The sequence below is a fragment of the Telmatherina bonti genome, assembly GCF_933228915.1.
Source record: "Telmatherina bonti genome assembly, chromosome: 23".
Taxonomy (NCBI): domain Eukaryota; kingdom Metazoa; phylum Chordata; class Actinopteri; order Atheriniformes; family Telmatherinidae; genus Telmatherina; species Telmatherina bonti.
This window is the reverse complement of record NC_136632.1, coordinates 21,022,551-21,045,345: the sequence shown is the minus strand read 5'-3', so window position 1 is coordinate 21,045,345 and position 22,795 is coordinate 21,022,551. Positions and strand designations below refer to the sequence as shown.

The 22,795-nt window shown below is 41.2% G+C and overlaps 2 protein-coding genes across 3 annotated transcripts in view; both read right to left on the bottom strand.

Annotated features, from left to right (window-relative positions):
* scube1 (signal peptide, CUB domain, EGF-like 1) overlaps positions 1–22,795 on the bottom strand; it is a gene marked incomplete at its 5' end in the record, with an annotated part of 128,670 nt that overhangs the window by 30,551 nt on the left and 75,324 nt on the right. For both annotated transcript variants that reach the window (XM_079263456.1, XM_079263457.1), the window contains one exon: positions 16,447–16,563. In XM_079263456.1, the coding sequence (XP_079119582.1) occupies positions 16,447–16,563 (117 nt within the window). The remainder of the gene's footprint in view (positions 1–16,446; positions 16,564–22,795) is intronic.
* The window catches only part of mpped1 (metallophosphoesterase domain containing 1), a gene marked incomplete at both ends in the record, with an annotated part of 231,372 nt that overhangs the window by 134,724 nt on the left and 73,853 nt on the right, over positions 1–22,795 (bottom strand). The window lies entirely within an intron of this gene.

Sequence of the window (22,795 nt, the reverse complement as noted above, 5' to 3'; positions counted from 1 at the left end):
CTGCTACACCGTTCTCGTCACGGATGTTTCTTTTACATTATTTTCTTCCTTTGGCACGGTCACTTTTTTCGCTTTTCACTTTTCTTTGTTTGAACCCTTTCACTTTTATCAGTAATGTCACCTACTTCTATATTTATATGTTTCATGGCGCACGCACAAGATTAAACATCGGACACAACGTTATGCATGATTCACACATACACACACAGTTCAGTACAAGGAAAGCACACATAGAGACACTTAACGCGCAGATCCAGGTACCGCTCACAGCTGACAGGCGCACAAGCAGCGGGTTACACACAGACACACGATGGAGTAATATGCACATAACCTCCATCTCTGCTGGTTTATGGATACACTGAGGTTTGTAATATGCAGATAGTCTTCGTTTTTGTTGGTTTATGGATGCACTGAGGTTTGTCTCTTGGAATGTGCGTGGAGCTGGTACAAGAGAAAAGAGGTTAAAAATTCTTAATCGGATGCGTGAAATGAAGGCAGACATCGTTCTCCTGCAGGAGACTCATTTATCTAATTCAACAATAAATCTTTCAACGGACGAGTTTCCACATGTTTACTCAGCTTGCTATAATTCCAGACAAAGAGGAGTAGCCACTCTTATTAATAAAAGTTTAAAATTTGACATTGATCAAACAATCACAGATCCAGAAGGCAGATTTTTAATAGTTACATTATCTATTCAAAATGTTAAGTTAACTATTGTAAATGTTTATGGCCCAAATGTTGATGACTCCTCCTTTTTTCACTCCCTCTTTACTTCGCTCTATGATCACTTAGATAACACAGTCATTGTAGCAGGGGACTTAAATGTTATTCTTGACAAATACAGTTCATCAGGGAAGTATCGAGGTTGGAAATCAGCTGAAACGGTTAAACAGTACATGAAGGATTTTGGTCTTTGCGATGCATGGCGTTCTCATCACCCGACACTGAGAGAATACACTTTCTTCTCTGCAGTTCACCATACCTATTCTAGACTAGACTACTTCCTAATCAGCAGTTCACTCATGAGTGACATATCAGAGATAAAGATCCATCCCATAATCATCAGTGATCATGCACCTGTATCATTAACCCTTAGAAGTAAAAACTGTAAGCCAGCCACTAGAAACTGGAGATTTAATACATCATTACTTACAGATTCTGAGTTTATCAGTTACTTTAAAAGAGAATGGTCCTCATATCTAGAAAACAATAACAGACCAGAAACTTCAGCGTGTGTTCTTTGGGAAGCAGGAAAAGCAGTAATGAGAGGGAAAATAATATCCTTCTCTTCCCATAAGAAAAAGAAGGAAACTTTGAGAACATCAGAATTAGAACTCAGAATTAAATCACTAGAGGAAGCTTACCATGTCTCCCCAGAAGAACACACACTGAATGATATTAGAAAAGCCAAATTAGAACCTAATGAAATAATAGATAAAAGAACACAATTCATGGTGCAAAGACTTCGATTGGACAATTTTGAACATGGTAACAAATCTGGAAAGTTCCTGGCTAACCAACTAAAGGCAAATAAGGAGAAAACAACAATTTCCTCTATAAAAGATTCAGAAGGAAATATCAGCCATGATCCTGACATGATAAACAATACTTTCAAAGAATTTTACAAAGCATTATATTCATCACAAATAAATCCCACAGATGAGAATATTAACCAATTTCTTAGCAGCATCAATCTTCCTAAAATAAATCAGGAAAATAAAATGGCTCTAGATTCACCTATTTCAGTTCATGAGCTCCATGAAGCTCTCCATTGTATGCCAAATAATAAAGCACCAGGTCCAGATGGTTATCCAGCTGAATTCTACAAAGAATTCTGGACCACACTGGCTCCAACCTTTTACAGCATGGTATTAGGAATAAAGGAAAAGCAAAAAATACCCTCCAATATGAACTTGGCGAATATTTCAGTCCTTTTAAAACCAGGAAAGGACCCTGCACTCCCATCCAGTTATCGTCCAATTTCATTAATAAACGTAGATCTCAAAATAATCAGCAAAGCTCTAGCCAGAAGGATAGAGAAAATAACCCCTTCCATTATTCACGCTGATCAAACAGGCTTTATAAAAGGTAGACATTCCTACACTAACATGCGCAGATTAATTAACATAATAGATTATTCAACTCTACACAATCTGAAGTCCACAGTTATATCTTTAGATGCAGAAAAAGCATTTGACCGTGTAAACTGGAAACTTTTATTTGCAACTTTAAAAGAATTTGGGTTTGGGTCATCATTTATTGACTGGATAAAAATATTATACAATAACCCAAATGCATGTGTGAAGACTAATGACAAAACTTCTCCAAACTTCTGCTTACAGAGAGGCACTAGACAGGGCTGCCCACTTTCTCCATCACTCTTTGCCATTTTTATTGAACCCCTGGCAGCTGCCATAAGACAAAACCCAGAAATCAAAGGAATTCAAGCTAAAAATATTGAACATAAAATTAGTCTTTACGCAGATGACATTTTACTTTTCCTTAACAACTCACAAACAACACTTTCTCAAACAATCACACTAATTAATAAATTCTCTTCAATATCAGACTATTCTATTAACTGGTTAAAGACTACAGCAATGCCCATTAACTGTGACTTTAAAAACATATCTAACACCACTATACAGTCAGGAAATATTAGTTATTTAGGTATAATAATCTCTCCCAGACTAACCGAATTAATAAAGTTAAATCATGATCAGCTAATAAAAACAGTAGAGGATGACCTCTCAAGGTGGAACCGCTTGCCCATATCACTTATGGGGAGGGTTTCCACTGTTAAAATGATGGTTTTACCAAAAGTTAATTACCTTTTCTCAATGGTTCCCATCAGACCATCCTCCACTTGGTTTAAATCACTAGACTCCCACATATCCAGATTTCTCTGGAAAAACAAGCCATCCTGCATTAGTCTAAAAACTTTACAACAGACCAAAGACAGAGGTGGGTTGGACCTGCCAAATTTTAATCAATATTTCTTATGTAATAGGCTGCAATGCATCTCCAAGTGGCTTAATCCAAGTTCTTTGGATGAGCCATGGTTGGATGTTGAGCAAGCATTGTGTGAGGATTTAGTCATCTCTGATTTACCATTCATCAGCTCAACTGTCAAGTCATATAAGTGTTTTAAAAGCATTAACATCAGCTCCAGTTTAACGGCTTGGTGGGAATTCCTGAAAGTAACCAAGTCTGCGCTTATTCCATGTAAGCTCACACCCATCTGGAACAATCCTGACTTCCTGCAAAACAAAAAGATGATACTTCCCTCAGTGGAAGAATAAAGGAGTAAAGCAGTTAGAACATATAGTAGAAAATGGAAACTTTCTGCCATTTGATGCAATTTCTTCACGGTATGAATTCAGCAGTACCAAATTCTTAGAATACCACCAACTTAAATCTATTATAAGTAAGAAATACACCACTGATCAACTAAACTTACAGTTACCTATCAGGGTTGCAGAATTCTTAAATCTTAAGGCCCCGAAGCTACTATCCAAAATATACAGATTACTATTGAAGCTAGAAGATTCCATCGCTCTCCCAACTTCTAAATGGGAAGCAGACTTATCCAGTAACTTCAATCAAAATGAATGGTCACAAATCTGCTCAAACACATTCAAAATGACTAAGAATTCAAACATGCAATTAATACAATTCAAAATTCTACACAGAACTCATTATACAGGACACAGGATGTTCAAGATGGGTCTGTTACACTCACATATCTGTTCACACTGTACTGACAACATGATTGACAGCTACTACCATGCTTTATGGTCTTGTCCACCTGTCCAGAGATTCTGGCTCCAGGTATGTAAAGATCTGTCAGACTGGTTTAAATGTAATATCCCTGCAAACCCCAAATTGTGCCTATTGAGTCACTTAGGTGAAAATAACATAGGGTTTAATTTAGCAAAACCAATCCTCAGCAGCCTGTGCATTGCAAAGAAAACTATCCTTGTGAACTGGAAAAGCAAACAGAATCTGTGTATCCAGCAGTTTAGAAATCTGTTATTAGATTACATCAGCATGGAAATTATGTCTGCCTCCTCAAAGGATCAGTCAGTTGAATTTCACTCTCTCTGGTCTCCTGTGATCAGCTCCATCACTTAGTGTAGGGGGGAGAGTGTGACCTCATACCGTTCAGGGCTGGGGACTGGCTGGGTGGCTCAGGTGGCTATGGGTCTGGGGTGGACCCCTGGATGGGGATCTTGGCTGCTTCATTACTGGGGGGGCTAGGTTTCCAGACCTGGCGGGAGGCCTTGGGTTGATCAATGGTTGGAGTTGCCTTTCGGCGGTGGGGCGAGGTCGCTGGAGGGGGCTGGATCGGCGGGTATTGGCTCTGTGACGGGTGGCCGTGCCACTGTGGGGTGGGCGGGGTGCGGGTCCTGGGCTCCGGTGTCCGGGGCTGTCCCCTGCTTCTCGGGGATGGGGGGTCGGCCCTGCCGTGGGGGGGTTGGGCTGACCTGGACCTGCCGCTGCAGTGGGGGCGGGTCCGTGGGACCTGGGCCCAAGATAGTTGAGGATGGGGGGTGCCTGTGTATATATGGGGTGTGTATGGAGGAGTGTAGTGGTACATGAATGTATGGGGGGTAGGGGTGCGTGTATGTGGGAGTTTGTTGAGGCATGTATGTGTGGGGGTGTACGTATGAGGGAGTGCGGTGGTGTATATGCGGGGTGTGTATAGAGGATTGTAGTGGTACATGAAGGTATAGGGGGTGAGGGGTGTGTGTATGCGGGAGTGTGTGAGGGGTGTTGGGGTGGAGGTTTAGGGGACTGTGATAGTACATGAGTGTGTGGGGTGTAGGAGGTGTGTGGTGGTTTATATGTGGGGGGTTTATGGGGAGTGTAGTGGAGCATGAGTTTGTGGGGGGTAGGGTTGTGTGTAAGGGGGAGTGTGTTAGGGCATGTAGGTGTGGGGGTGGAGGTTTTGGGGAGTGTGATAGTACATGATTGTGTGGGGGGTTGGGGTTGTGGATGAGGGAGTGGGTGGTGTGTGTGTGGGAAGGGGTAAGGGCTTGTGTGTGGATAATCTGGTGTTAAATGCATGGGAGATAGGGGTGTGTATATAGAGGAGTATTGAGATGCATGTGTATGGGGGGTAGTGGCCCGTGTGTAGGGGGGAGTGGGGGGGTGCATGTGTATGTAGGTGTATAGGGGGGTGAAGAGTCATGATTATGAAGGGGGTAGGACTTCAGTGAGAGAAGTGGGGAGTTGTGGTGGTTTGTTCTAGGGTAGGTAGAATGAGAAGGGGTGTTTTGTGGTGGGCAGGGGGGTGAGTGGGATGTAGGGTTTTGGAGGTGGACTAAACTTTTGGCCGTGTATCTGTTAGAATGGGTGTGTATGTGTATAGATGTATGTGTGGGTCTGTAGGTGTGTCTGTGTGTAGATGTGTGTGTATACCAGGCTAATGGTGAGGGGGTGTGAATGTGTTGGTGTGTAAAGGAGGAGGGAATGCAACGTATCTCTGGGTGGGGGCGTCTCCTAGGGGTGTGGGGGCTTCTTGCTATTGGTCTGTCTCTCCTTCTCCCGCCCCTCCTCTTCTTTGCCCCCCCCTTTTGCATGTGGTTCGTTGGTGCCTTCTGGGGCCGGTGGCGGCTCCTTTGTTGGTGTTGCTGAGGGCCCTGGTTGTTGGGGCAGCTGCCCTTGGCCTGTCCTGGCCTTCGGGGGCCCCGGGAATGGGGGACGTGCCTCGTGCCATAGGTGGCTCATCTTCTTGAGGGAGGCGCGCTTCCCTCGGGACCTAAATCCCCGGACCCCCCTCCTTCCCTTCTTCCACCACACACAGGCAGGGCGTTGGGAGGCAGACACGTTGATCTGGATGGTGAGAGAGGCCATCAAGGTGGTTTCGATCGCTGCACCCAGCATCGGTTCACCTCCCAGTTTTAATTACACTTAGTCAACATAACACAAAAAACACACACTGACAACACATGGACATATTTTGGGGGGCGGGCCATGCAGTGTGCGGTGGGCGGGGCTGCTTTGGTGGTCCCGCTCCAAACATGATGTGGTTACTTCTTCCCAATTTTAATTGCAAACAACACGCACTTCACAATCATTCATAAGCTGGGAGGGAGGGGGTGACAATGGGGTCCTGCCACGCCCCTATTTCCGGGGCTGTGCCGGAGGAGTTTGGGCGGGGGAGTGGTGCTGTTCAGGGGGCCTGGGTCTGGGCTGGCCTGGCAGGGGTGGGACTGCTGCTGGCCCTGGGTGGTGCTGGATCGGCTGCATGTGTGAAGTGGTGGGGGGGCATTGACCGGGGTGGGGGGTAGTTGTGGGGCCCTGATCGGGGCCCTCCTATCCCCTGCTCCCCCGGGGGTATCTCACAGGGGACACGTTGGGAAAGAAAGGTGAGGGCGTGCATGAGCCAATGGATGAAGTGGTGAATGAATGTTAGGGTAGAGGGGGGGTGGGGGGATCAGGGTGAAAGAATTTAGGAAAGTGGGTGGCCGCTGGGATAGGAGGAAGGGGGGGTGTATGCAGATGGGTGGGGGTGTGTATGTGGGGTTATGTTGGTGGTACGGGGAAGTGATGGGGTGGGTGTACAATGAGGAGTGTGAATGTGGATAGAGGGGTGTAGGGAGGTATGTGTGTGTGTAGAGTGGGGTATGCGTGTATGGAAGAATGGGTGATTATAGAGGGAGCAGGGATGTGTGTGTGAGGGGGTGTGTGTGTATAAAGAACGGGGGTAGGAGAGTGTGAGTTTGAGCGTGTGTAAGAGAATGGGTGGATAGGGTGTGTTTAAGGAGGAAGTGTGGATGCGTGTGGGTGGGGGTAGGTGGGTGGGTGCATGTGTGTGTGCGTGTGTGTGTGTGTGTGTGTGTGTGTGTGTGTGTGTGTGTGTGTGTGTGTGTGTGTGCACGTGTGTGTGCATGCGTGCGTGGGTGCGTGGAGGGTCTTGGTGCTCGGGGAACGCTGCTGGTGCGCTGGGGTGCGGCCTGGCTGCCGCTCAGTGGCGGTCTGGGGATCCCGGCCCTCCGTCGGTGTGGGCTGGGCCCTCTGCCTGCGGGGGTGGGGGGTTGCTTCTGGGCTCTTGGGGCTGTGGGGCCCGCGCTCTGTCTGCCCTGGGTGGCCGGTGTCCTTGCTGGTCCGGGCCTGCTGGGGCCTGTTCCCCCTGACTGCGGGGGACTCTGGCTGGGACCCCCCTCTGCCGCCTCCTGGGTCGGTGCATGGCTGGCTCTGGGGTGGGGCGGTTGGGGTCTGCGCCTGGGGTTGGCTGCCGATGGCCCGGGTCTCGGGGGTACTCCTGGCGTGCCTCTTGCCTTTGTGTGGGAGGGGTCACACTGGCATGATCACCTTTTCCGGAACCCCTTCCACTCTGCATGTTCTGCATGTGACACAGTCACCGAGTCGTCTGCAGTTTTATTCACTAACAGCAGCTAGTTTTCTCATTTCTCATTTATATTTAACTTTTTAGATTCATAGTTTAGTTACTATGATCTAAAGTTGGCTTGTATGTGTATGTATATGTGTTAATACTGGCGAGTGCATATATGTTTGTACGTATGTATGTGTGTGTATGTGTGTGCATAGAGGTGTGTGTGTATATGTATGTATGTGTATATGTATATGTGTACATATGTATATATATGTGTATATATATATATATATTATGTGTGTATACGTGTGTGTATTTGTATGTGTATGTATGCGTGTGTATGTGTGTGTATATGTATGTGTGTGCCTGTATGTGTGTATGTATACATCTGTAGGTTGTTTTCTTTCTTTTTGTTTTTGGGTTATTTTTTAGTTGTTTTTTTTCTCTCCCTTTTCTCTCCCTTTATCTCTTTCACTTTTCCTATGAGGTGTTTTTTCTCCTTTCTCTTTCTTTCTTTCGTCTGTCCTCTCTGGTCCAGCAGTACAAACTCTACAATTCAAACAACAATACAAAATAAATATAGAAATAAAATAAAAATTCAGAAAGTCAAGGTGATCATTATATCTATAAAGCTTCCCTTGGCAGAGAAAATTTGCTCAGCAGAACACAGCATACAGACCATCATTCTGCTTGCCTAAATGCTGGACAAGACAAAAAAAAAAAAAAAAAAAAAAAGAAAGAAAGTGAAGCCTATGCGGAAGTGCATAAAACTGCAGTCCCCCCTTCATCCACTAGGGGCTGGCTGCAAAACAGAGCAAATCCCCATAGACTCCCATGTTAAGAAGACCAACTTCATAGCAGAAATAAGCATGTTTACAGGCTGGTTCAAAAATCCATTTTCGGTTTAATAGGTCAGGTTTACCTTAATGACAACTGTGGGGGGAGTGCATTTTTTTCTAACTCGTCCTTTTAAAAGTATTTTAATCTTGAAATTCGGCATAATTCGGGGCGCGTAGTTTTGATTGACAGATAGCCGATCTCCTGCTTCAAGTGAGAAGAGCACAGAACAACTGCGTTTTTTTGCCGGTGAACAACATGACTTATCCTACTTACTGAGATTTATCCTACTTATCTCCTAACCGGTTAACTCAGTAAGCTATTAGCTACAGGCAGCTCGGAGTTCACTTGATGCCAATCATCTACCATGACGCTCATAGCCCCCCTCTCAGCTCCACCTCTTTGCTCATATTTGCTTTTTCTGGGCAAGACGACACACATGCCCCTGCCAAGATGGCGATGGTAGGAACCCCCCACCGAGCTTCAACATCGTCCATCTTTTTATTTACAGTCTTCAGTAATAATGGATGATTTCCATTTTGTCAGTGTACAGAGCTTGATGGATGTTGGCGCTCCAGGGGTGGCTGCCCTCTTCAGAAACCAGATATTGTAAATGTGCTCGAGCGGATCTGTCTCTCCCGGGATCATGTGACCTTTGCTTTCGGTTCCCCTCTTTGTAAACACAGCGCTCTACTTTATGCAGCTTTTTTCTCCTCTTCAAATGAAAATTTATCATGGCTGTATGAGGAAAGAAGGTGAAAACAGTGTCTAAGGAAGCCAGAAAGAGAAAGTGGGAAAGGCAGAGAGTGCAGCAACCCCATTTCCTTCTTCAACAGCCTCACTGATCACCTTTAGCTTGAAGGCTGCATCATATGCATTTCTTCATGAGTTCCCCTTCATGTCACAACTGTATAACACTGAAGGGTCCTGAAAGTCATAGCTTTTGTTAAGCTTTGGTTTTGAATTAGTCTGCTTAATCAGCATTATGCTTCCATGATGTCCCTGAGCTCCCCTTAATACTAGATTTATGAAGACTGGGGGGTAATACACAGCCGAATTATGTGGGTGTGGGACAGCCAGACTGCACCCCAACCCATCTTCCCCACTCAACTCTGGCCCAAATAACAGAGGGGGACTTTACAGTTTTCCACCAACATAAATGCTGGGTTCTTTTAGGACCACAAATGACCAAAAAAGACAGATTGGAAGTGTTCATACAAACTGCTTGGCTTAAGCTTGCAAACAGAAGAGACATGTTCTTCCAGGAAGCACAGTTTTGTGTATCTCTCATAAGTTTTTTCTGTTGGAGAAGTTGCCAAATCATTTTTATTTACAATACATGCAGGAAATCCAACAATGTTCTCTGATATGTTTAGTTGATAAAAACATTGGCACTTCATCAGCATCAGCAAACGCCTCAGCATGTGTTTATGCTGAAGCGAAACAGAATCCTTGTAATTATGGTGAGAGGAATGGTAAAAGTTAGGTGAGCTAAGAGTAAGGTGTAAGATAGAGCAGCAAATATTTTCAGAAAGCTTGGATGTTTACAGAAATGTAATCAAAAATGATGTAACAAATGAAATATACTATACATGATGAATTATAGATTTAAATAGTGTTAAATAAACTGGATTAAGTAGTTTTATTTTATACTATGTTCCTTATTGTTACCAACTTGGCTCACAGTGATAACAAAGTCAAACATGAAAAAAGATTCATGACCATTTTACTTTATTGAAAAGAACTAAATCAATATACTAAAGTGGGGTATGAACATGTAAAACATCAGTAGTGAAATACCACAAATGGGTGTTTGACCATGTGTGCAATTTTGTGGAAGGGTGCAAACCATAAACTTAACAAAACATAGTTACTGTGATGTGGAGGTAATGGCTGCCCAGCAAGAGGAAAGAGAGAGTTGCTCTGGTCAAAGGTTTTTGGTTCCCACCTCTGAAGGTGCAGCACATTCGCCACTAATCACCAACACCACACAGACTGATTAAGTTGTCTGCAGAGAAGCAGAGATGACTTCAACTTCCAACTCTGAGCTGTCATGGTTTTGGATGGATACAAAACATATGTCAATGATAACTGCCCCGTTCAAACCGGGACGCTACCTCTGCTAAAGTAAACATAAATCCTTCTGTAGTTTGTAGGCTGATCTGTGAAGGGGCGACCAAACCAAGGTGGCTTTGCTGATCACGGTGCCATACCAGTTTCTGATGCACTGGACCTGGTGGTTTCTGGCTCGAGACTTCATTTACGAAATAAAAACATTCATTCATTCATTTTCCTAACCACTTAGTCCGATGAAAGGTTGTGGAGAAGCTGGAACCTATCCCAGCAGTCTTTGGGCAAAAGGCAGGGTACACCCTGGACAGCTGGCCAGGCCATCACAGGGCCACACAGAAACAAATAACCACTCACGCTCACACCCACCCCTATGGGCAATTTAGAGTAACCAATAAACCCAACATGCATGTCCTTGGACGGTGGGAGGAAGCCGGGGTATCCGAAAAGAATCCACGCATACACGGGAAGAACATACAAAGGCCACTGTCCAAGCCTCGCTCCAGCCGAGGATCGAAACCAGCAACCTTCTTGCTATTAGGCCACAGTGCTAACCGCTATGCCAGCCTAAATAAAAACATAATAATGATTTACCACAGAGGAAAAGCTTCTGTCCCACCTTTTGGACTTTTTGACTTATCATTGACGCTTTCATTCAAACCTCATTCAAAATATATATGACTGAAAAAAATACTTTTTTGTGTATATACACATATAAATCTTTTTTTTTTCTTTTTTTCTTATCAAAACAGGACAAAATCACCTCTACTTGAGGATATTCATTCAGTTATTTTAGCTTATGATAAAGTCATTTACAATGAAACAAAAAAATGACAAAAAAAAAAAAAAAAAAAATATATATATATATATATATACATATGTGTATATATATTTTTAAGAGGGCTTCCCATATTATGACCACTTCTGACCAACAACAATTTGCCTTTTATCCACATCCAGGCCAACACCTATCATCTGGAACATATGTGGCACACAGGAGACTTGCCATAATCCACACCAGGCTGACTACTGACATCCAGAACCACATCTGGTCACATAGCATTTGCCAGTGCCACAACTGGGCCATGAGTACCTCCCAAACATGTCTGGGATGTCAGTCACAATGAAATCTTATATTCCAGCCCATCAAAATGAGGTCTGTTGATGTTAAAGTTATTTTTCAGGTTGAATAAAACTTTTCATAAAAGACATTTTAACTCAATTACATGATAATGAAACAGCATGGCTTTAAATCAGAGTTCAAATTTATGGTGAAAAGATTTCATCCTGCAAAGCTGATCTGTGACCTGCTATACAAGAAGGGTGAAGCTTGATCATTTAAAAACGAGGTTTTCATTTGTGAAAACTGTGACTTCTTACAAATTTCTCAGCTTTTCTGAAGCTAAGTTTCATGAAGCCAGAGTGTTCAGCTGTTGAATAGTTCTGCGTCCTTTGAGTGATTTCTGTTTCTTTTTTCTTTAATTAAATAAAAATGAAATAAAACAGCTGAATAAACATCCACCAGCATTCCATTATTTTTTGCCAGGGGGCTGTATTTACTACATCTGCAGCTGGATGGTGCTGTCTGTATGACTGTGGTTACGTCAGGGGAGGGAGAGTGCGAGAGACCGAGGGACAGGGGCCAGCGTGGGCCTCACTGTTCAAACATCTCAAAGTTTGCCGACGCGTCGTCTGCCTGGCAGCTCTGAGACAGCTCCGGCTCCAAGATTTCACACACCTACATGCCACATTCTCAGACTGCCTGACACTCATTTTGCAAACACACATACTCAGGAACGCACACACACACACTCACACACATACATGGATTATAAAATCTGTAAGGGTACGCTCACATCACATGTTACCCGGATTCTGATAAGCAAACAGTGATCTCGCAACTACACGACTGACATGCTTTGTTGCTATGACAGCACCTGTCTATCTCTGAGAGCATGTCGGTGGCATTTTGGATTTAATTGAGCAGAGAGGCGTCCTACAACTCCCTTTCATCATCCAAACTAAGAAGATAAGCAGACAGAAGCCGTTTTAACTACCAATCAAAAGATAAATAAATTACAACGTGGAATAACACATTGATCTCCCCATTAAACACAACTTGCACGACTACCCTTGCATGCTATAATTAAACTAAAAGACTGTTGTTGCTTCACTATCCAAGAAAAAGAAGACAATGCAGTATTACTTCCAAGTACATATACAGTCTGAAGTGAGGATGAAGAGTAATATTCGTGCACTCCAGTTGTTATCGGAATTCTGAGAAGTTTCTGCCAGAAATGACAAAAACATCTTCCAAGCAGCGAGCTCATGAATTTCAGAAGACCCCGAATTTCCAGGTTTAAAGATGTCTGTACCAATAGTACCACTTGTGGTCCACTGTTGTCTATTAAAACTCTTTATAATTAACTTTCCATTAGGTTTCCAGCGGTCAGTAGTTTTCATTGGTAATCAAGTTGTTTCTGTGGTTTAGTCATAAAAAGTGTGTTAAGTTTATTAATCACAATCGCCTTAATTGGCTGGTGTTTGCATGGCGCACATTTTGTACAATAGGTTTGTGTTTTTCCTCTTTTGACAGTTGTAGATGCTCACTAATAAGTTATTTTGGAGACGTCCATTTTTTCCGAGTTGGTGCAACTGGAACAGCAACTACCTGGTCGCACGGATCTCCAAATACCTTTTCTGCATGGAAGGCGTGGCTTCAACCAAATATAGATGGAGGAATGATAATGTCTGCTAATAATTGAACTTTATTACAGTTTCTAGATAATTTGACATTTTCTTGCATGCTTCTTCACCTGTTGTCATGAGTTAACCATTAGCCTGTAAAGACAGAAGTCATGATTTCATGGTGTTAAGTGCAGCCTGCATAAATGCTATGCAGGCTTAACATAATAAAAGATGAATATCCAAAGTGAAACTTAATTTTGCAGCTCATGTTCATCATATGGATGACTGCATGCAACCAAAGCGTGCCCAACATTATAAGGTCACCGTTTCTTACATTACTGACAAAAAAATGGAACAAAACCCATGACTTGATGTTTTCTGTGTTAGATTCAGTTAGATTTATGCTGGGTTTTCTGTTTAGCCTAATTAATATACATACTTTTCATCTTTTCTAATCTTTTGTTCCCACCTGGTCTGTTCCTTTTGTTTTCTGAACTAAGCTAAGACGAATGAAGGCAGGTGTTGTTTTTTTTTTTTTTTGTTTAATACTAGGGATTTTCACTACTGTTGCTACTAGTACTACTACTACTATAACACTGTCCTTACAGGTCTCCCTAAATAGTCCATAGGAAAGCTGCAATTAGTCCAGAATGCTGCTGGTCAAGTTCTCACAAAGACCAAGAAAGTGGATCATATAACTTCAGTCCTCAGATCTTTATACAGGTTTCTTGTATGTCAAAGAATTGACTTCAAAATCCTGCTGTTAGTTTATGAAGCACTGAATGGTTTTGGACCAAAATACATTCAGGATCTTGCGGTTTGTTAAGAACCAGTTTGCTCTCTTAGGTCATTAGGAACAGGTCTACTTTCTGTTCCCAATGGAAGAACCAAACATGGAGAGTCGGCATTCAGCTTTTATTCTCCTCACTTGTGGAACAGACTCCCAGAAAGCTGCAGATCTGCTGAAACTCTCAGCTGTTAAATCAAGATTAAAACCTTTTCTATTTGACGCTCATCTTGTACATGAAATGTCCTATACAGATAAACTTGACTTGCTTTGCCTTGCCTTCACTGCCAAAAACCTGCATCTACACAGGCACATTTAAAAAAATAACCTTCACATTAAAAGTGCACAGACAAATTTGCAGCTTAGTTGTACAAGTGCCTTCAAGACAAGACAGACAAGAGCTCTCAGTTTCCTGCCATTTTGTGCGCCGAGCAGCTCCATCAAATGCAATAACAATCTTCCGGACTTCTGGACTTTAGCAAAAACCACCTCTTTCTCTAAGTTGTTCACTAGCTCAATGTCCGACTGAGTCTCCAATGCTATTTCACTAGTGTTTTCTTCTGTACTGGCACATTCTTCAATAAAATCTGGCTTTTTACATGAACAAACTTCTGTTAGCAAGATTAGCATCTGCGCTATCTTGTCTAAGTTAGCCGTTTCCATGTAAAGAAGCGCACACTCAAAAAACCAGATTTTTCAGTTTTCACACAAATGTATCGGCTAAATTCATAAGCGGACAAAACAATATAATATTATTTGTAAGTCCTCTTCTAGTATTGATGTCATTATTTTACTGGCTTCGATTGTGCAGTTACTTGCAGATTGTTTACATGTGCTACCATGTAGAAAGGTCATTTATGTTCTTTTCTGTCCATACGAGTCTCTTCAGGGCTGCCAACAGTTCCCACTGGACTCTGACGAGAGTTGCATCAAATTTTAACATGCACAACCACACAAAAAAAGTAGCACCAAGACCAGCAGTGTGAATGTAGCTAAAATCTTCTGCTCTCCCAAGCGGTAACCTCCGGTGGTAAAAAGTAAAGCCTATGTGGACTCCTATGTTAAAAAGACCAACTTCACAGCAGAAATAAACATGTTTACAGCCTGGTTCACAAATCCATTTTTGGTTTATAGGTCAGGTTTACCTTCATGACAACTGTGGGGGGGAGTGAAATTTTTTCTAACTTGCCTGTTTAAAAGTAATTTAATCTCGAAATTCTGCATATTAAGGGGCGTGTACTCTTGATTGACAGGTACCCAATCTCCGCTTCAAATAAGAAGAATGTCGAATAACTGCAGTTTTCAGCTGGTTAACAGCGTGACCTAGCTTTATCCCGTTAACATCCGTTAGCTGGTTAGCTTTTGTTATCTCCGGGTTATCTCGGTTAGCTCTTAGCTACAGGCAGCTCGGAGTTCGCTCAATGTCAATCATCCACCATGACGCTCACAGCCCCCCTCTCAGCTCTACCTCTTTCCCCATATTTGTATTTTCTGGGCGAGACGACACACATGCTCCTGCCAAGATGGTGATGGTAGGAACCGCCCACCGAGCTTCAATTCAGCTCTTCAGAAACCTGAGTGACGTCATGGAGACTCCATCCATCTCTTTATGCCTTTGTGCTCTCCTCACATTTCTGGATTCAGTTAACAGTCAACCATACACAATCTCTATGCTTGTCAAAAGCTCCATATGTACAGACACTTTTGAATTTGATGATCATGTCATTCTTCAATCATAAATAATGTCTCTTTTCTAGTTTTTGACAACTGCTTAGTGTTCAGCTTTACCTGCCAATGCAATCATTTTGGTTATTTAAAATCAAGTTTCTTTAATTGTCTGTCTTTGTTCACCCTTCAGTATGCCCATGGCCACATTAGAAGTTAGAATACTTTCCTCTCTATTCATTTTCATGTCAAAACAAAGCAGTACACAAACCCTCACATCACAGTGTATACAGCACATCACATGGAAAACTTGTTTAAGCATAGCAATGTCTATAATTCCTTATGCTCAATCGTTGTGTCAAAGTTCTGTCTTTCTAAACTTTTTAATCCGAGTCCTCTTTGCATTTACTTTGAAATCGTAAACAAATGTTTTTTTTGTTTGTTTGTTTTTTTTTTTTTTTATAAAAGTAAGATCCTTTTCTTTCAAATGTGCACCAAAACCATCTTCAAACAGTTGTAAACAACGCTGTCTCTGAGCTTGAGACTAAATACTCCCAAGCCTGGAAAAAGAAAGCGTCCTCATAGCGCCAGCCTGCTGCTTTGTCCAGCCCTCAGAAGAATAAAGCCTCTATAAAGACCAGTGTGGGACTCAGCTTTGAGCCCACAGGTTAGCCTCTTTCAGATGTTTGTTTAGAGTAACGGCAAAATGCTTTAGCAATCTGTTTGGGACGTTAAAGCCCCCGCTGCGGCATCTTCTCCACGGACCATCATCATTGACGTCACTGTTGGGCTGTCAGAAATGGAGAAATGCTCAACTGCAAAGGCAACAACAACAACAAGCGGCACCAGCGCCAATTGACCGCAACAGGAGCCCGGGCAGTTGAAAGTTAGGCGGATGGTGGGCTCAGGCTTTGGCTCTACATCACTCAGATGCCAGTCATAGCAGGCTGAGGGTGATCTGAACCTCCCCAGCACACACAGAGTACTCAGTCAATAGCAACCAGGCACCACCTCACACACATGTACGCACACACACTTTCATGTCTTTACTAACCTTTGCAGGTTTTGCCATCAGGCTGCAGCGTAAATCCCACAGGACAGCTGCAGCGCACCCCTGTGGCCGTGTCCTTACACGTCCTGTCGCAGCCGCCATTGTTGACGGCGCAAGTCTCTACACATGGAGGAGAAATTGGAAAAAAAAGAGAAAAAAGAAAGTGTTCACGTTTGAGCGTAGCTTAAAGAAGAGAAAAAGGACATCATAAAACTACAAGACACTGAAGGTAACATGGGTTGAAACAAAGCTTCATGTTGTAGAAGAATACACAGACAGCACAATGGGGGAGAATGTATTCTTGGGTTTTCTCATGTAGCTTTGTCAAAGCACAGATGAAGAAATTATGCCAAAACATCCCAATTCTGATGAATAGAGACATTTTCTACCATTCATAGAAAGATACACACAATGTCCATACACAGAAAGTCAGATCAGGAGTTACCAAAGACAGTGTATTGTTATAACAAGACACAACATTGTGCTGACGATGTAGGGTGGAGAAATCTTTGGCCCAAAGGTTGGTCCTGGTTCAAAAAGTGTCAAGAAATCAGTTAACTTTAATATAAAAGGTAAAGCCAAGGTGAGTAGATAGAAAAATAAAGTTAGTACATTGAGTTGTGAAAGTCTAGAACACACTGTGCTGAGCCAGGCTGTATATTTTCCTCCAGAAAAATGTTCTTGTACGTGGTACAGATAAGCTTTGCTGGGACTTGTGAATATTGCCTAAGCTGATCCTAAAATAAACACGAGCTCATGGTAACTCTAGCTCACCTGCTAAGCTACTGTTGCTTTTAGCAAAGCACAGCACACCCTTGCCCAGTGGGCCTCCACAAGTGCTGAGGATGCTGAAATTTGACATTTACGCATATTTATTGAAATGAATTAATTAAAGCTGTACCTTTCTCTCAGTGACTGCTCTGGTTTTGGTAGGTTTGACCTCACTAATTCATGGGAAGTTTCCAGTTTCCAGCTTGGATTAATCAATAAAGTGCTACTCATTAGGCTTTTTGTAGGACAGTAGACACGCTAATAAAGGATGTATGGCTTTATTTAGTTAAAATACCAGGAGTATGAGTGACTAAAATGAAAAACACACCGTTATTTAGAGAGCATTGAGGTGGCGTGCCACTTTAGAATGTAGCATCACGTTGGAAATCTATGATGCCAAGATGATGGATGCTCTCTGTTAGGAAACAGGAAGGTATTTAAAGATTTGTTTGTGTTCCCTCATGCAACTCTAAATAACATCTGTCTCACTGCTTTCTCAATTAGTCTTTGCTTTCTAGCTTGCATTTGTCTCTCACTGTTGGTTATTTGCAATCCTTTTCATGTCCATCCAGAATAAGGTCTATAAGGGGAGCATTCCATTATTTAGGTAGTCTGACTAATAAGTGCTGCAGGGGAAGAAAAACCAAACCCCCACCACCTCTCTACTTCCTAGCTCAGGCCTCTGTTAGATGTGTTGGAATCGGTGTTGTGTTAGGTTGTACGTGTCTGCACAGGTGTACACAATCGATAAGACTTTTTGCGTGAGTGAAAAGGTGAATGTGCACAGACTTAATGAATGCGTGGAGGTGGTGTTTATGGGTCACAGTGATTTATACCAAGTACAGTGGGCCCTATCATTAGCTGAGGTGAGCTCAGTCCTGCAGAGGCCCTCTTTAGACCACGCCCAGTCAAGCCTGCGGGCCAGGCTGAGCACAGGAACAGAGACAAACAGGCTGCCTGGCCTGATTGATGAGCTGGACAAGCCCCTCATACCATCCTCAGCCCCCTGTTCCAAGTCTCTACAACACCATATTTCTTTCAAAGCCTTATTTTGTTTGAGAATGAGTTTGTAGTGGGGTGTATTTTATTTGGAAGCTTTTCTTTAGGCAAGACCTACATGCATGCATTTACTATGTAAAAATGGATGTAAAGAGATTATTCTGAATATGTAAATAGCTTGTATTCCAGGACTGAGTGCTGATGTGCTGTGTAACTTTTTACAAGTTTTTGTTTTTGATATTATAATTGTTCTGGACCCCAGGAAGAATAGCTGTAATACAGAGGAAGCCAAGTTGCATAAGGTGAACTACATGCATTTTGGCCATACAATAAGCTTGCTACAGCTAATGGGGATCCTAAATAAACTAAACTAAACCTGGAATTGCTAATGAATGCTTCTGATAAAACAGCTTTTTGTTGCTTAGCTGATATCTAGTTATTTTGTGTTTTATCACATTTCAAAAAATGATTTCTTCAAAAGAGAAGTTACAATAAACCTCTCTACCTGGTTATGGTTTCTGGTTATGATGATTCTGCTGCTCCTTCCTGTCTGAACGATTGTAAATATTGCTGTGGTTTGTTACAGTACAGTTATATATCTCCTCCATGTCACCATAAACATGAAAGCGACTGGTCATTTCAACCTGGAATAAACAGGACATAGCTGATATTTTCTGTACATTAATAAAATATCCACCTGATATTTAAATATTTGACTGCTTGGCTGAGCCTGTTTCCACAGGAAACTACAAAATCTTGATGTTAAAATGGTGTCTACCATGAAATGATGTCACCACTGTGCCACTTCCGGTGTTTAAGTTCCTCCCACTCCGTGTCAATCTGCCTTTTTTTCTATTTGTTTCAGGATTTGTAAAAGAGTTCTGCCAATTGTAGATTCTTGTCTCTTTTAAAAGTGTTTCCTGAAATATAAATTTATTTCTTCAAATAGGAATTTGTTTTCTTAATTTTATTTTTTTTCTCATAAGCTGCATATTTGTTTTCTAAAATTGTAAAAATGTTTCTTAAAATATAAATTTGTTTTTAAAAATGCATATTTGTTTCCTATCATCTGAATTTGCTTTTCATTTAAATTAGTTTTTTTTTTATTTATTTAAACTTGGTTTTTGAAATTGAAATTTGTTTTTGTAGTGTGAATTGGTTTTCAAAATGTTTTTGAATTTTGAATTTTTTTTTTTTTTTAATTATTATTTTTATTTTAACTTGTTTTGGATTTCCCAGCCACCGGAATAAATACTGATAAAAGAACCTTTTTATTTCATCACATTGTCAGTGTGTATCTGGTCATGAATGGGTGATTCCAGCTTATTGTTAACATGGAGTGTGTCTTTCTGGATGTGTTTCTGTCTACAAAACAGTTTTTATTTTACTGCATGAAGTATCTGGTGGGCCCTACTGGACCCCCAACAGACTGGTTGCTGCCTGGAAAAGTTTGGGAACCTATCTCTGTCTTAGCTGATATAAGGACATTGCTGGTGACAAGTTTTTGTTTCTGTTACAGTAAATATCAGTGTTGGTACATCATGTTTTTCATGGTAAACTGGCATCTAAATGATTGGTTCAAACATTATATTTACTAATATTATGGTCCGTTCAGTTCAGACTAGGGTTCATCCTGCACAGCAGATGTGCTGTTCTGCAACAGCTACTTCTTCTCATCAACTCATTAGATTATGTAAAGCTTTAACTTCTCTATATGCAATAATGTGCAGAATCTTTGATTTTGTGTTGTTAAAGTTGATGGCTCTGAATCACGTCACCATGCAAATTAGATGTTTTTCTAATTGAGATCCCGGTTTGGTGCTTTAGCAAACCAAAATCCATGCGTTTTTTTTAATTTACTGCAACAAAGTGCTTTAAATTCTTAAGTACAACCAGTGTGACCATGTTTAGTTATACACAACTGAGTGCAAATGGTTTTTTTATAATGTAGGAAAATTCTTGCTATAAAACATTTAATGCAAATGCTAAATTAGAAGCAATCTTACAATTATTCACAATTAGCCATTAAAATCTTCAGATGGGTTCAAATGTCCAGAATAACTGCAAATGGTGATCACCTTGATAAGTGGCTCCAAAGCTAAATTTAAAGCGGAGTTGATGCAAAGATATGACATTCATTGTAAATATTTGCTGAGTTGAATGAAGCTACAGCTGGAGTTTGACTTAGATACATTTAATGGCACAACGCTGTTGAAAATTTCTTCTGTAGATAATTCAGGCACCAATTCTGAAGATAATCATACGTGTTAAAATAAATCATTTCATTATGCCAGCATCTTAAAAAGAACATATTCACTTGTAATTAGGCATGTGCAAGTGTTCCCTGTTTTTTTTCTGTTGATTGAACAGCTATTTGTGCATATCCTCATAAATGAACTCTACATGTTCGCAAGGTGTAAAAAGCAGGAAACCAGTAGGAGCGGCGAAGGGACCAATTTGACCAGATATGAGACCATATGGTTGCAAGTAATAAGAATGAAGAAAGGTTTGTTGAGCAAGTTTAAACTTACACACATCCTGATGATGCCATTGCGAAATGATAAACACACTTGTCACAATAGCTGGAAAATGATTAGTACTATTCTAGGAGTTAAAGTCAAAAAGAGTTGGACATATTTGCCTTTGTCACAGGATGCTCAGTTTAGGAGCTTTACTTACTGTCTACGATACTACTGATGACATTTTATTTGTTATCTGAAACTGAACAAAATGCTAACTTCCTCTATTACCATGTTTATAATTATGTGTAGCCCTGCGATGGACTGGTGACCTGTCTGGGGTGTTCCCTGGCTCTCGCCCGAAGGCAGCTGGGATAGGCTCCAGCTCCCCTACGACCTCTGATAGGATTAAGCGGTTCAGAGGATGAATGAATGAATGAATATTTATTTCTGCACCCAACAAATTCAGTCACTATATTGTCTGAGCTCTCTTCCTTTCTGGGAGGTGTTGATTGGCTGTGTAAATGCGAGGTTAAAAAGCAAACACGCTCTTAACCTGAAAGTTACACTGTGGTTTAAATCAGAAGGTTAATATTTTACATAACTACGAACAGATATGTAGTCTTAACGGGCTTCTTTTCTGTAGCAACATGTTGTAATATCACATGTACATACTATTTTTTTTTACTTTTAAAAAAACATGTACAGTCATTTATTTTGATATATTCTTCAAAATATGAATAATATAATGTTTTTATGTTTATATAATGTGAATATTTTATCAAATATAGCAGTACTCTACAACCAGCTCACGTTAATGGAATCATAGTCGGTAGCTGTTATAAGTTTCTATATTGTCATAGTAACTCGCTATGATCTTTGAACTTTTACTTGGACATAAATCTACCGGTTAGTCCTTTAGTCTGTGCATAAAACATGCAAAAGACAATACAGCACATAAACTAGCACGACAGATTCTTTGTGGTACTCATTCTTTTAATGTCAGGGTTAGATTGCTTCATGTGTTTTAATTGTGCGTTTGCCTCTTAATGCTGAAACATGGATTACTAGGGTGAAAGACAGTTTATTAAATGACAAAATGGATAAAATAACTGTCATCAGGATAATAGAGGTTAAGAGGAGGCTGGAAAGTTAAGGTCAAATCAAGTTCCTTTCAGACCGGAAAAGGGCAGAAGCTTCATCAATAAAAGTTACAGCATGTCACAGAAAAGGGATGTGAGAAAAGATCATCATGAGCCATTCTTTCAGTGAGAGAAGTATGATTTATGAACAATAAAACAGCCAGACGGCCAAACTACATGAAAGGTGTAACAAAATCAATGTCAAAGATGTTATAAAACCCAGACTGAATAAGTACCAACATCCTTACAATCTCCAGGATTTGGGTTTAACTCTAACATTTTAGTGCTTTGCTGAAAATCCCACACAGTCAACACGATTAGAGCTCTTTCTTAAGTTTTTGATCAGCAGTCAATGTGGATGATAAATTCCTAAACCTAGCCAATCAGATTTTAGGTGATAGCCAATCAAGTTTTAGGTGATAAAATCTGAAATATATTTAATCATACATGTTTCTTCAAATAGATCTGAATGACAATTATCCATAAAGATGCTGAACAACAATGATGTGTTCTCAATGTTCTCTTTTCCAGTAAGAAACAAAGTTTGAAGCTCACATAGTTATGCCATCCATCCACAACTATATTTCTGTTTTTCCCTCTACAAGACTGATTTCAAATTTTTCTCCTGTTTCAGCTTCACTTTGTTCAGACAGCGGGTCATGGCCCACCCCACATATGCTAAATTAGCAAGAATGCTAAAAATGGCAGTATTAGTCAAAGCTTTTATTTTACTTTAAAATGCAAATATGAATTTGTGTTCTACTAAACAGTCTTTATTTAAATTTTTGCTGTTTCCATTGTTTAACAATTTAATTCAGTCTTTTCTTGAACAGCTGAATACAGAACAGCATCGAACATATGAAAGTCATAATAAACTAAGGGCATATATGGCCTAGACCAGCCCATACGTTCACATACACCACTCGTCTTTGCATTCACAAAAATGTCATTAGCGAGAAACTCATTAAGCCACTAAATCTG